We start from the raw sequence: 14,297 nt of genomic DNA on the forward strand, positions 1-14,297 counted from the left end.
GCACTTCGCTTCCCAGAGGTCTCTGTAAGTAACGCGCCCTTGGAGTGACCGCGGATGGGGGCGAAACCCATCATTACAGCAAACAACGCGGTGCAGCCCTCAGCGCACCCGCGCCAGGCGGGCAGCCGGCTCTGAGGGACAGATGCCATCTGAGGGCAGAGGGAGGGAGCTGAGGAGCGGCGGGCAGCACAGGCGGGGTGCGGGATGAACCGGGTGACCCCAAGAGGCTGCGGAACGCCCACAGCAGAAACCGCGACCCCCGGAGCGCGCCCATCACGGCACCCCCAGCGCTCCGCCCGCCGCCGGGGCGGGACCGGCCCGCGCATGCGCCGCACCCGCGCCGCGCTCGGGCCGCGCCGGGCTCCCCCCGCCGCCCCCCCCCCCGGTACCTCGGGCAGGCACCCGAATTCCCGGGGCGCGTTGATCCCGTGCCCAAATGTGCCCTTGTTTTCCTCTGGGACTGTGACGGAGGCCGGGAATTGAGCCCCGAGGTACGGCCGGGTGGGGGGAGCCTCCGGCAGGGCCTGCGGGGAAGGGTGCTCGGTCGGGGGCAGAGCGCGGTGGCTCCGCAACCCCGGCCTGTGCGGCGCCGCTGCCCCCAGGAGTGACACTTAATGGTACCGGGAAAGGCGCTGGTGAGGCCGAAAATGCTGTAATTGAGGGTAGGACGAGTGAATTACACACTTCTGTACAGCACACTTCTAATGAGCTGGCTAAGGATTTGTTTTCCCCCTTTCTTTTTCCAGGGTGTAAAGATTGGAATACTGGTCATTTGTAGAACATGGAGATACAAATCCTAAGTTGGGAGGGAGGAAACAAACTATCTTCCTCCTTTTACCGCTGAATAAATAAAATGTACTGCTGTTAAAGTGCTAGTTTAAAATTATTAAAATAGTATACCTGGCTAATAGGTCCTACTGTTATTTTTCAAGTTACATTTCATGTTCCTGTTCTGTATATTTCTTGTCATTTTTTCCGCAAGTGGTATGGCTAGACGTGTTTTATTTTTGTTTTTTTTTTTTTTTAAGCTATTTTTCTAAATAACACTTACTAAATTCAGCTTTTAAAAATTTGACAATCTGAAATTTTCAAAAAAATTTGACAATCTGACAATTGTTAAAAAAAATCTGAAAATTTTCAAAAGTAGTTGACTGTCTATCACATCTGAAGTCTGCTTTTAAACATGGCTGTAATGTAAACAGTGGGCATTCTGATCAGTGGACCCTTAAATACACCAAATATGAATATTCCAGTCATTTTCTTAAGGATAGTGCAGGACTGGAATGTGTTGCAAGTAATATTTATTTCTTTTTTCTCTGGTTTTAAAATAATATTTGGCCTATCTCAGAAAGCACTAATTCAGTCATTTGCTCATTTGTATTTTGCTGTCTGGTCTTGGCCCTGATCCTACAAAGCACTAAAACCAGACATAATTTGAAACACAAATAGGCATTCTGGAGATAGAAATTTAAATGTCTGCACTCTCTATAAATTGTGGCCTTTGTTTATATCTGTAAGTGCTTTGCTCCTGATGTGTACTTTGGTTCTGCAAGGAAAAGAAGAATTTAACTATAAAGCTTCTCAATGCATCATTCGCTGCTCTTTAATCAAAATAAATAATTTTTCTCAAAGTTTTGCTTTGTGACTGGACAAGATAAAAGTTAAGATTGTTCTTAGTCCTTGGAGTTAGGAAGCAGAACTTTCTCATGTTTGCAAGCCTGAAGAGGAGAGAGAATTGATAGTTAGAGGGCTGAGCTGAATTGAAATGTCATTTACAGTTGTTCTGATACACAGAGCACTCACTGGAATTTACCTTTGTCTCCACTACAGGGATGAGACATTTGTTTGGTTTTAGTGCTGGATTAACAAGCTCAAGGCTGTGGCTGTTACAGCAGCTGGTAACAACATGAGCATTTAATTCCTATCTGCAGCTTAAGAAGAAACCTACACACCCAGCCTTATTCTTCCCTGTCCCCCCTGTGCCACTGAGGCCAGCTCTGGCTTGTCCTTGCTTCTGATTACCTTGACTGGTGAGTAAGAAACCTAATAATGTTACTTATGTGGGCAGTAGTTCTACTTGAGTGGGGTTTTTGTAGTCAGAATTTTGTCAGACTTGTAACTGTACTTTTTAATGTTGGTTTTGAAGTACAGGGCATGGCATAAAATATTTAAGTCATTCTCCAGCAGTTTTTAAAAAACTTTTTGGAATTTAGCCTAATATACTATGTGGATAATTTTTAAAAATCCCTAAATTTTGTCTGTAAAGTTGGCATCTTTAGATCTTGTTTAGAATAAATTACATTTATAATTGTTTATGTAAGTATGTGACAAAAAACATCTTGGAAGATTTAATATTCTGTAGGGTTTATTAATACTGTAGAGACATAGGCAGTAAATTTATATCAGTGTGCAAAATTCCTTGACCTTAAAGCAATAGGAATGTGTGTTTGTCAGTCTTCAGAGGAATTCATTGTTTCTTCAGGAGGAATCAGCCATGGCTGATGACTCTCAGAGAAACTTCCGCTCAGTGTATTATGAAAAAGTGGGATTTCGTGGAGTTGAAGAGAAGAAGTCGTTGGAAATTCTGCTGAAGGATGATCGTTTGGGCAAGTTGATTTCACTGTTTGCTCTATTTCTTGGTGATTTGGGGCCTGGGAGGGAGTAATAGATGATGCTTACCTGCTGTGCTTAATACTTTTTTCACTTTTGCATCTTTCACCAGTAATTCCTCAGTTAGTGCTAGCAGACCTTCGATTTTCAAAGACCTGAAAATCTGATTTTAAAAACTATTAAAGATTTGTCATCTTGCTTGGTTTTTTTTTTTCCTTCTTTCATTCTCTGTGCCCAAGAAACTTAAAGATTTTTAGGGAAAGCAATTTTAATCTGAGAATGCATCATCTCATGCTGTCAATTCTATCTAACTTCAAAGCAATGAAGATGTTATTGCTTTTGGTCCCTGAGGAGTGCCACATCTCTGGCAGAACAGAAAGATAAATGTTGTCCCTTTAAAAAAGGCCTTAATTATTTTGACAGTGACATGCTTTACAAAATGCCTGTAAAAATGGTCCAGTCTCCTCCTTATGAGACCTGGAGTAGTTTTACTGCAAGGCCAATGTGAAAGCAGTGAAAGCATTTGTTGATAATATGTGGTGAAATAGAGAATTTCAATCTGCAACTGAAGTTTGTCATACTTGCCTGGGTCAGTTACAGTTACAAGCCTATTTGTAACTGTATTTAAATTTGTCCTGAAGTTTTTTTCTTTTCATTTCCTTACAGATATTGAGAAGCTTTGCACATTTAGTCAAAGGTTTCCTCTTCCATCCATGTATCGTATACTGGTGTGGAAAGTGCTTCTAGGTATGAATGGAATATAGAATGTATATTGTATATGTATCTGTACAACACAGAATATAGAATGTTATGTATCTGTAAAACATGGAATGTAGAATGTAGGAAGGTGCAATCTTTTTTCAATTTTTTTTTGTCTTTGAAGAAGTAATGACAGGATTATTCTGTATTACCTTGCCTACTGATGCATATTTAGCCTTCTTTTGTATCCACCTTGGATATCCAATGGCAAACATAAAACAAATTTTTGAGAACTTTGCTGAAATATGCCTAGGAGGGTGTGTTTCTGTATTTAACTTTGTAACACTATCCAAGTACATTTATGAAATGAATTTGAAATGTGGATTATAAGAAGTTATGTATATCTGATAAGATATTCAGTTGTGTTCCTGAAATAACAGACAATGAAGTAAAATTGTGATTAATTTTAAACTGAGTGAAGCATGGAATAAACGTTTATTCTAAAGAGAAGTTTTGTGTTCTGCAGAATATTGGTTTCTTATGGTTTTGCTGCTGGCTTTGAATTGTATTTGCCGTTGAAGAAGATACAAGGGTGAAGACAAGTTAATGGTATCCCCAGAAACTGTAAAAACCATAAAAACCATAAATAGATTATATTTTCCTAGAAGTGCACTAGTCAGATAACTAATTCAAAAGTACTAATGGCTTTGCACTAACTGATCAAGTACATTTGTTGACTAGATGCAAAGTCATGTCCACTTGGAGACAGGAGGGGTTTAAAAAAAATCTTAATTTTCTAATTCATTTTTTCTCCTTCCAGTTTTTTACATTTTGAAAGTTTTGGCTTCATATTCCTGATTATGTGGAATATAATTTTTATTCCTGTTTTTTTGGCAAAGGTAGTAAGTAAACACTGCACAGAAGGGGCAATATCTAATTACAAAGCTTGAAGTTCTTGGCGTTGAACTTACAGAGTAGTCCTACTTGATAAAAGGCTCTGCCATTAACAATATTATTGTATTCTGGGCAGTAGTCAGCATCCTTTAAAATATTCATAGTGGGAAATAGAGCACAGGAGTTTTGGAGAAGCAACTCAGTACAGAATCCTTCAGCCAGCATTATAATAGTGAAATATGTCTCTTTGCAAAATTGTGGCTCGCTGCAGAGCCAGGTCTTGGGCTGCTTTAGATAAAGGATCTGTGAATCATATGATAACACAATACTCCTTATGAATCAACTGCATGGAAAGTTATACTGGTTCTAAAAAGTGTGTTGTATTTTAAACCCAGAGTGAGTCATTTACAGCATGAAGTTGTTTCAGGGCAGGTTTGGGTTGGATATCAGAATAAGGGGTGGTTTGGCACTGGAACAGTTTCCCAGGGAAGTGGTCACAGCACCAAGCCTGACAGAGCTCAAGAAGTGAGCTCTGCTCTCAGGCACAGTGTGATTTTTTGGAGTAGTCTTGTGAAAGGCCAGGAGGGGGACTCAGTGGTCCTTGTGGTTCCCTTCAAACTCACGATATTCTGATTTCAAGTATTCCTGCTGTTATTCTTTAACATGCCTTGGGTGAACAGAGGTTCAGGGACTTTCCTTACACTGCATTTCAGTGTTAGCAGTTGTTAGAAAAGCTGGTATTGAGAAGGACAGTTCAAAATATCTCCCCCTAAATGGCTGGAACCACAGCCCAGTCCATTTCTGGTGGGAGGTGTTATGTGACCTCTAAATAATGTTAATAATTTAAGAAAAGGGAGTGTGTCCTGTCAACAAAACCCTCTCAGACATGTGCCAAGGCTTGCTGATGTCCCAGGTGACATGGTGTGTCAGAAATGCCTCTGTTACCTTCCTATTTGAGGATGACTCCTGATGGTTTCCAGGCACCCCTCTGTTGTTTCAGCTTTGTTTTGCCTGCCTAAGGTTGTCCTCTGTGTTTGAGGAGAGCAGTTGGCAGTATGTACACACAGTTATGATGTTGACTCTCTTTTGGCGTATCGTGAAAAATGTCTTGCTTTCTTCCAGCTTTTGAAATGCAGACAGGTTTGCAGCTGGAAAAGAAAAGATAATTTTCTGTCTGATGTGCTTGTTCCTCAACCCAGCCATTTCATGGTGTAACACTTGGCAGGAATATTTTTTTCTTTAAATGAGAGGTAAAAGGAGCAGGTACCTTGTTTCAGAACTGACTTTTGAAGAATACTTTGTTCTCATGGGTTTCTACACTGGGAAAAATTCTGCTCCACTAGTGATAGGGAAATGGCATTTTTTGCCGAGGTGTATATATGTTTTTATTTCTGTTGAAGTCTGTGACAGTTTTGTTGTGAAAATCAGTGCATGGCAAGACTCTCAGGTAGGGGAAAGGACTGAGTGAAATGGTAAGTATCTCTGCTGGAGATGCTGTGTAATTTTCTTTGCCTTTTTACTTAGATACTTTTTAATTTTTTTTTCTCCCAGAAAACTAGAAAAGATATTTGTGTTCTGCTAAGAAAATAACAAATGTTACTTTACAAGTGATTATGTGACATTTTAAGTTCTAATCTTTAATTTATTCAACTGATTGATTTTGGTTTTTGAATGTCATTTTAGGGAGAATTAATCTCTGATACAGTGAGTAAAGACTTTTCTGGCAGTAATTATTACTGCAGTGAACAGTATCTTTGCATTAGTTAGTTGCATGTATATATTCTCTGTCATCTCAGACAAAGTGTAGAATTTGAGAAAATGAACAGCTAATGTATATAAAAATCATTCTACAGTGACTTTGTTTTCAAAATAAATGGAAGCTCAGCACAAATATACAACTAATACTGTACTGAAAACTAGACATATAAAAGTAGGATTCCTCCTTACAATTGCTTATATTTTTTTCTTTTAATTTTTAAAATTTAATTTAATTTTTTCTTTGTTTAGGAATCATTCCTCCTCACCACGAATCTCATGCTTTGGTGATGAAGTACCGGAAGGAGCAGTACTGGGACGTTCACCACGCTCTCCGTGTGATTCGCTTTATTAATGATTCTACCTCACAGGTTGATGTTTTCCTCCGCATACATCAGCTGGAATCAGGAAAACTGCCTCGAAACGTAGCTTTTCCATTGGTCAGTGGTGATTTTAACAGTCTGTTAAATACAGTACTTTATTGAACTTGAAACTGTAAACCAGTGAGAAACTGAACTGCAGGTCACCCCACAAGTGCTTGTAGATAGATCAGGTAAGGTGAATGGAAAGCAGAGAAGTACTAGTATAAAATAAAGAATTTTAGTCAAAGTGCTTTTCTCTTTTCCTTCCCCTGAGTACTTATGTAAGATTTTATGCCTTAAAATCTCTTTTGCCCTTTTTTCCTGCTAGGTTTCAAGCCTTTTGTACTCCGGGGCACTTCAGTTTCTTTATAACACTGACATGAAATGACATCATCTCATTGTAGCTCATAGGTTCTTACGTTTCTGAAACAAGGGTAATTCAGAGTGTGTACAAGCAGTGATTTAATGCAAGTTGCAGCAAATACTTAAATTATTTGTTTTTAAATCTAGACTTCAGTGTACTGTCCTCCTTTTTTTCTTAGTCTGAACTGACCTGGGCTTCTGTCAGGTAGGGCACATACTCTGCTGTTCACAGTATACACCCACATGGTTAAACAAGGCTGTGTTGTGATGGTGAATTAGTAGTGTAATGATAAAAACAGTGAGTGGTTCTTTCTTTTCTCCATGAAATAGGAGATGAGGAAAGGAGCCACAGAGCTTTCTAAGTGGATTCGTCCTGTAGTTAATTTATCTGTATTCACTCCAGCCCAGCTTAATTTGTAATTTTCATCTATAATCGCAAATTTTGACATAAGTACTTAAAGAAAAGTTCTAAATGAAAAAAGGTTAGACTTGATATAGAAAATTTAGTAATATTTAGAATTGGAGGATTGCCTGCAGCATTCTCTTGTCAGAGGAGGGAATGTTTTCATACACTTACCATTTCCTAGGAATGTGGCCATCCTACCCTGCAAATTTCCAGTAGAGAAATTTGCTTGATTTTGGCATGTGATGCAGTGGGCTGAAAATTCCTCCCTTCTAGAGCAGTATTGCCTTCTAAGCAAGTGTTCTATCAGCGCATCCCAGAGCTGCTGTCAGGACTGTGGTGAGGTTTCATAGCGACGGTGTTTAGCAGAGCCTCAGTCATTAGTCCTGTAACTCAGGTTTGTTTTGCTGCTGCAGAAAGCGTTTGTTCTCTTTTCAGTGCAGTCTCACTGTCCCCTTAAACTTACGAGAGGTTGCTCTTGATGGTAATGCAGGTGTTTATTGTAGAGGCAGAGGGAGATAGAGATGTCAGATTGATCTAAATATTTTGAAATGTTTGAGTAACAAACGGAAGTCTGCTGAGTGTTTTGTGCATCCGAATGCAGAGAGTTCAAGTAAGGATATGTGCATATGGGAGCAGTCTGTGTGGCAGAGACACAAACCCAGTAGTATTTAGGACTCTCTATACACTGAAGCATAATTTGGTTTTAAAAGCAAGGCAAGTCCTACTTGCTCTGTTTTAATAGGTATCTGTCATCATCATGCAGCTGCTGCCCGATGTCTTGTTTAGGAACGTCAGAACAGCTTTTTGTGTATGTTGATTCCTGCTTTTTTCCCTGAATAGCAGAGAAAAGGAATATAAGAATACTTTAAATCAGAATAGTCCAATACTTTGTAGATCACTTTTTTTGCTTTGTTTTTCAGGAACCTGAAGATGAAGTGTTTCTTGCTATTGCTAAAGCAATGGAGGAAATGGTAGAGGATCCTATAGAATGCTATTGGCTTGTCAGTTGTTTTGTGAATCAGCTGAACAGCAAGCACAAAGATTCATTACAACAGCTGGTAAGGAAAAAGGATTTTTTTTTTGCAAGGAGAAGCAGTCATAGAAAGCATTAACAGAGGGAAACAACTGGAGAATCAGAAGTGACACCCTTGGATTCTGTTCCACCAGCTACTTTGAAAATAGGGGAGGAGTGCTTTTTGCGTTGTGACTGTGCTGCCCTGTTCAATGTAGCATTAGAAATAGTTTTTGTTTGGTATGTGGTAATTTTCAATTAACTTTTTTCTCTAAAGTTTACATTGTATCCAGTTGAATTATATGTCTCACAAATTGGTCACTTGAAATTTTTCTTTAAACAATTAAAATGTCAAAAGTGAAGAAATCTTTATGTATGTCTGCTACTTTTTGGGCTGCATCTCTGGCATTCACATGCTGCTCATTGGACGATAGACAAAGCACAGTTTTGCTTTATAAATGAGGCAGATACTCCATCTTCAGAAAAACAGTATGTTGCAGATCAAGTTATAATAAGAAGTGGAATAGATTTTTTGTAGCACTGACAATTTAAACACTAACACAGAATATTAATTTTGAATTTCTGTTTTCCTGATTTATAAATTTATAAAATGGAAATTTGATTTTAATGTGTACTTACCAAAATGATGAAAGTTCTTGTAATTCATCAAAAAGCCATAACAGATAAGGAATTTTTAGTGAACAATGTCCTAAAAAGTAAAAATATCGAGTACTTGTGCACCAGCAATTGCTGAATAGAAATTTACTGCAGAAAATTATGCCTGCCCTTGTTAGTTCTTCTGGAACTAAGAAATAATTTTTAAATCTGCCTCTTGTATCTGTGAGTGGTACATTCAACTATACCAGTTCAAAGGAGAAAGGAATATTTTCAAAGTGTGTGTTCGTACGATGTGACGTGAAGAGTGCCAAGTGTCTCCCTCCCTATTTTTTTTTTTTTTGTAACACAATCAATGTGCCAAGACTCAGTAGGTGAGAATATTGGCAAAGTAAACATTCTTTGCCTTTGACAGTTGAAGTCCTTAGCAGTTTGCCTAACTATGACAAAGCATAAAGGTAGTCAAGAATTTATGAAAATGTGTATTATGTTACATTAAAATTTAAACAAGATGAGAAAATTGTCCACATTTATGCCTTAAATACTTAGGGTTTTTAAGCAATAAGTCAGTGTCCAGCCTTTAATGGCTTGCACAGGGATTTGCTCTCAGAATTGATTTTTTGGGTTTTACTGTGTTGTGTGTAGATATTTTTGATGTGTGCTGAGGTGATTGGGTTTGAGGTGAATGAAACTCAATTTTACTTGTGAAGGTAGCAGTAATTAGTGCACGTTTAATCTTTGCATTGCTTGAAGCTCTGAAGCACATCCTTGCACCAGGGAATACTGCATATCTTGGAAGTTCTGCTAGTGGTCAGCAGTTTCAGGAAGCTGAGGTTGTTTCTTTGATTAAGTACATAATTAGTTAATTGCAAAAGTCGGTAACACCTGTATTTTGGAACAACTAAAGCAATGAAGGTACATTATTTTAATGTTACATTGCTCCATTACATTAATTGAATTGTTAAGACAGTGCTTGTCTTACAGTGTGCATTAACTATGAAGGTATTCTGATGTGAGTTACCTAAAATTTTCTAATCCTTTCTCAGCCAAAAGTTCTGGAGCAGTATTTGAACATTGAAGATAACAGACTGCTGATGCATCTGAAGGCATGTTCTGCAATGAGCAAACTCCCCTACGATCTTTGGTTTAAAAAGTGTTTTGCAGGATGTTTACCTGAGTCCAGTTTACAGAGGCAAGTTCTTTTTCTTTTCTTTCTGTTTGTAACTGTATAGTCATTTCAGCTTTCTGTCATCACTAGCAGGCAAAGAGCTTTCCATACTTTATCTGTAAGATTATGGTGTTAGCTTTATTGCTAACTTGGAAATGATAAAATTGGATTTCATTCCCCTTGTTACTGATGCAAGATAATCAATCCCTGTGTGATTGTTTCACCTACTGAAAATAAAAAGAATGGAGCTAAGTATACCAGTTGATTCTATTGGACACTTAGTGCATCCTAGGATACAGAACTCCAAACCCTCTGTCAGTGTTACATAGCTGAGTGGTAGTCAGTTTTTGGGCTTTTGGACAAAAATCTCTGCTTAGGGAGTGATTGTAATATTGCATTAGTGTTACATGAAAAAGATTTTGGAATGTGTATGGGTTTTGGCTGGGATAGAGTTAGATTTGTTCAGAGTACTGGTACAGGGCTGTGTTTTGGAGCACAGGGATGTTTTAGTTCCTGCAGAGCAGTGCTCACACGGCATCATTCTGCTCCTCACCAGCAAGGGGGCTGGGAGTGCACATGGCAGGGAGGGGTCACAGCCAGGGCAGCTGGCTCCAGCTGGCCCAAGGAATATCCCATTCCATGTGCAGTCGTGCTCAGCAGTTCAGCTGAGGAGGAGCTTGGCAGGTGGGAGCATTTGCCTGGGGACTCACTGGCCATCAGTCAGGGTGGTGGGCAGCTGTTTTCACTTGTATCGCTTGTCCCAGGTTTTATTTTCCTCTCTTCCTTACAATTTGTTTAGAAATTATTACTTCTTTTTAATGATGAAACTTTTTTTCTCCACCCACAAATTTGTTTCTTGCTTCTACCCTTCCAATTTTTCCCCCATCCCGCTGGTGGAGGTAGTACATGAATGATTGGCTGCTGCTCAGTTGCTGGCTGGGATTAAACTATGACAGAAAGTTTATTTTAAAAAGTACTAAGGCAAGTTGAATATTACAAAGTTAATGAAATTGTAGGATATATCAGGATTCTGCAGTCACAAATAGGTTGTTGAGCTTTTAAAAGGGAAAAATTCTTGTGTGTGACACTTCACTGAAGGGCTTTTGAAATGAAGCTTGTATGATTTCCCTAATTCTGCTGCCTGAGAACTCTTGGAAAGCAGGAAATTCAAGTTCAGTGTAGAGAAACATCTCTCTGCATTAACAAGAGTTGCTGATAGCTGAACAGGATGTGGCACTGAGAAAACAATGGTGTCATTTGCAGCTGTCTAAAAGCTTTGAGAAGTAACAGTGTTCAAGAGAAACTTTACTTCGAGGTAATCACAGGACTTCAGTGGCTAGAATAGGAACCTAGCATGGAAACAGTGCTTTGTAAATTGCTTTGTAGAAAATGCTTTTATGGTGGTAAAGTTGGTAATAATCTGAATAGTGGATGCAGTGTTTGTTTATCTGGTACTTCATGTTCTGTGGAGGAAAGTGGAAAATGGGTGTTCTTAAAAATGTTTTATTTACCCTTATAAGAAGAAGAAGATTTTAGAGAACAAGCTGTAAGATTAGAAATCATGCTCCCTGCTCTTGTTGGACCATGGTCTTTGAGGTTTCTGTAGGTTTCATTATTGTCAAGGATAATGTTTGAGGGAAAAAAAAAAACATTTTGTGAAGGATTGAGGCCTTTAGGTGCAACATGGTTATTGTTACATGGCAAGTTCTTCTCATCAAGCACCGATAAGGCACCAAAATAGTCTTGTCTGCCTAATGCTTGTGTGATGTGGTGATTGAAAGCTTTTACTACTTCTGTGACTGCAGAAATTATGTAAGCATGCATAGTATAGGATGTTTGTTACAGTTTAGAGCTTAGAGCTCATGTGATTCAGTTTTGCTTCTGGATCTTATGGCGGTGGACAAGAGCTGAGGGAGGAATTTGTATCAGAGCAGATTTGCTCTTGGAAGATGGAGGTTTTTTTAAAATTTCTGTTGAAAATTGAAAGTTCAATGGAGCTATGTCATCCTGATGGTGTAAAAGGAGAAATCTAGATGAAGAATTTTGATTTTTGTATTTAATCTAGCAAGAATATTTGGCTTCAGTCGTCTATAATATTGATTTAGTTTTATTTACATGAAATATTTTGTCTAATCAGTATGCATCTTTAACATTTCCATATGCTGTTTTACCTTACTGAAATGAGAATATTTTGATTACCTGAAATTTTTTAATACTTTTTTTCCCCCTGGAAAAGGTCAAAATACAGGCTTTTTCTATCACTCTGGAATAAAAACAAATTTCAGTGTTGGTATTTCTGACGCAGAACAATCCCTTTTCCCTACAGTTCTTGTGGGAACATGATGAAAGTGCACTTTTTCTTGGCAGTTTAGGTTTGTGAATTATTCAGTTGTAATCATAATGGCCTTATTCGCTGAGGAAATAACATACTTCATGGGTAGTGTGTGACAGATAAACTTAATTAATGCTTGGAGACTCAGTTTGGATTAGGATCTAGAAGCCCCAGTGCTTATCTGAAATGCATCCAGATGTCAGAGTTGAAACTGCTGAGGTTTGAAGGTCTCCAGTTCTCCCGTGAATTTTAGTTACTTTCTTGTGAAGTGAGAGATTATCTGAACACAGTCTTTTATGATATATTTTCACTTGTGATTTACCACTGCATTTCTTAGAGTGGCTGCCTACTTTCTATGAACTATAGTCTTCTCTGTCAAGCTGATAAATCTAAAATTCATTGGTTTTTGTGTTTGTTTGGTTTTCTCTAAGGTGTACAAAACTTGTACATGCTGTGCATACCTGGTAATGGTGGGATGAAGTTGCACAATACCAGTACCTGACAGGCACTGCTACTCGGTATAAATACTGTTTTGTACACACTTCAAGTTGCACCATAGGTAAAATTTATGTATCAGTTTACTGTAAGTGGGCTTGGAAAATACATACGGACAGGTTTCACATGGAAACTTTTGCTTTGAGCTTATGCAGTGTCTAATACACTTGGCATATTATGTGATGAGCTTCTTAACAAACTTCTTAAAGGTGGCACATTGGTGAAAGGGAGGAGCAGACCATTCCAAAGACTCTGTATCCCACCTGGAATATAGACAGGGTGTTTTCTGGAATATGAACCAGCCTGTAGCAGAGGTTTGAGGGTCACAGAAAGGTGTGTTTCTCTCTGAGACAGAGAACTGGATCACACCTTTGTTTTCATATTCACCATTGCCCTGTTTGTTTTTTTGTTTGTTTGATTTGTGCAGCAGCATATTTGCACATCTGTTTGGTAAGCCCATGTGTGGAAAGCGTTCCAGTGGTGCTGTGAGGGCCCTCAGCTGGAGATCGCTGCTCTTAAACCTCGGGGTCCTGTTTGTGGCTTCATCTCCACAGGAAAAATGTCCCTTTGGCTCCCAGTTTAGTCTGGCACTGTCAGCCCAGATGATCCAGCAGAAGCAGTGCAGCTTTGCAGTGTAATTGTGAATTAGCCAGGCATTTTTAATGGCCTAATGATACCGCCTACATATCAGGCCCCTGCCTAATGTTGTTTGTACTCTGCACTGAAGGCTTGGCATTGGCTGGCTGCTGTTAGGTTGTTAGTCTCTGGCAACTTGCTAGTGGCAAAGTATTTTGTCATTCTCCTGAAATCTTTTGACTTTCAAACTGGCACTATCTCATGTATTCATATAATTCTGTATTTTTACATCTGTGATCTCCATGCCCTGCATAAATTACATTTAGTTGTAAAAATGTAAGTAATTTGTTAATAGAAACAACAGAAATATGGAAAATGTCTTAAATTTACTGTGGAGCAGGAGGACATAAGAATGTGCATGTGGGCTGCTACTACAGAGAAACTTTATTCAGTTTGCCTTTGTCTCTCTGAGCTGCTTCCCAGGTTTGGAAATGAATGGGCACAAGATCATGATAGATCAGGGTGAGATTTGTGTGGGCCTCATCATGTCCCTCTATGCCCAGTTACATCTGGAAGGACACCCAGAAGTGCAGGCAGAGGAGAAAGCATTTGTTCTTTTTAGATGTCTCTTGTCTGGATGGCTGGAGGAGCAGAACCAGGAAATAAGGTTGAGTGTGTTTACCCTGCAGTGTAGGGAAAAACTGAGGTTCATGGTAATGTATCAAAAAAGGAGAGAGCAGCAGTGCTGTGATGCCTCCTCTGTATTACTGCACTGTGGTGCTGCAGGAACCTCAGAGAGTGCCTGGAGAATGGCATCCCTGCACACACAGGTGCACACAGAGTGCCCTATCTTGTCTGTAGAAGAGGCTCAGTTAAAGTAAATGGTTTCATTTGCATAATCCTTGGCATGCTCTTTGCCTTTATAGCTTCCCATTTCTTTTTATTTTTCCTTGTGGTTGTCAGTACTGCTTTGCTGTTCAGGAAACACCTGCAAGAGTGTTCCTGTGGTA

At 39.1% G+C, this 14,297-nt stretch overlaps 1 protein-coding gene across 3 annotated transcripts in view; it reads left to right on the top strand.

The window, feature by feature from the left end:
* Positions 1-14,297, top strand: part of TBC1D7 (TBC1 domain family member 7) — an 18,222-nt gene continuing 3,925 nt past the window's right edge. Inside the window, exons 1-7 of one of the 3 annotated variants that reach the window (XM_074543537.1) lie at positions 1-24; positions 1,831-2,030; positions 2,483-2,606; positions 3,277-3,357; positions 6,211-6,398; positions 8,010-8,147; positions 9,763-9,908. In XM_074543537.1, coding sequence (XP_074399638.1) covers positions 2,495-2,606; positions 3,277-3,357; positions 6,211-6,398; positions 8,010-8,147; positions 9,763-9,908 — 665 coding nt within the window. In that variant the 5' untranslated portion in view covers positions 1-24; positions 1,831-2,030; positions 2,483-2,494. The other 2 variants (XM_005481739.4, XM_014275875.3) reach the window with 2 other exon arrangements.

This window comes from Zonotrichia albicollis, chromosome 1 (genome assembly GCF_047830755.1).
Source record: "Zonotrichia albicollis isolate bZonAlb1 chromosome 1, bZonAlb1.hap1, whole genome shotgun sequence".
Lineage (NCBI taxonomy): Eukaryota > Metazoa > Chordata > Aves > Passeriformes > Passerellidae > Zonotrichia > Zonotrichia albicollis.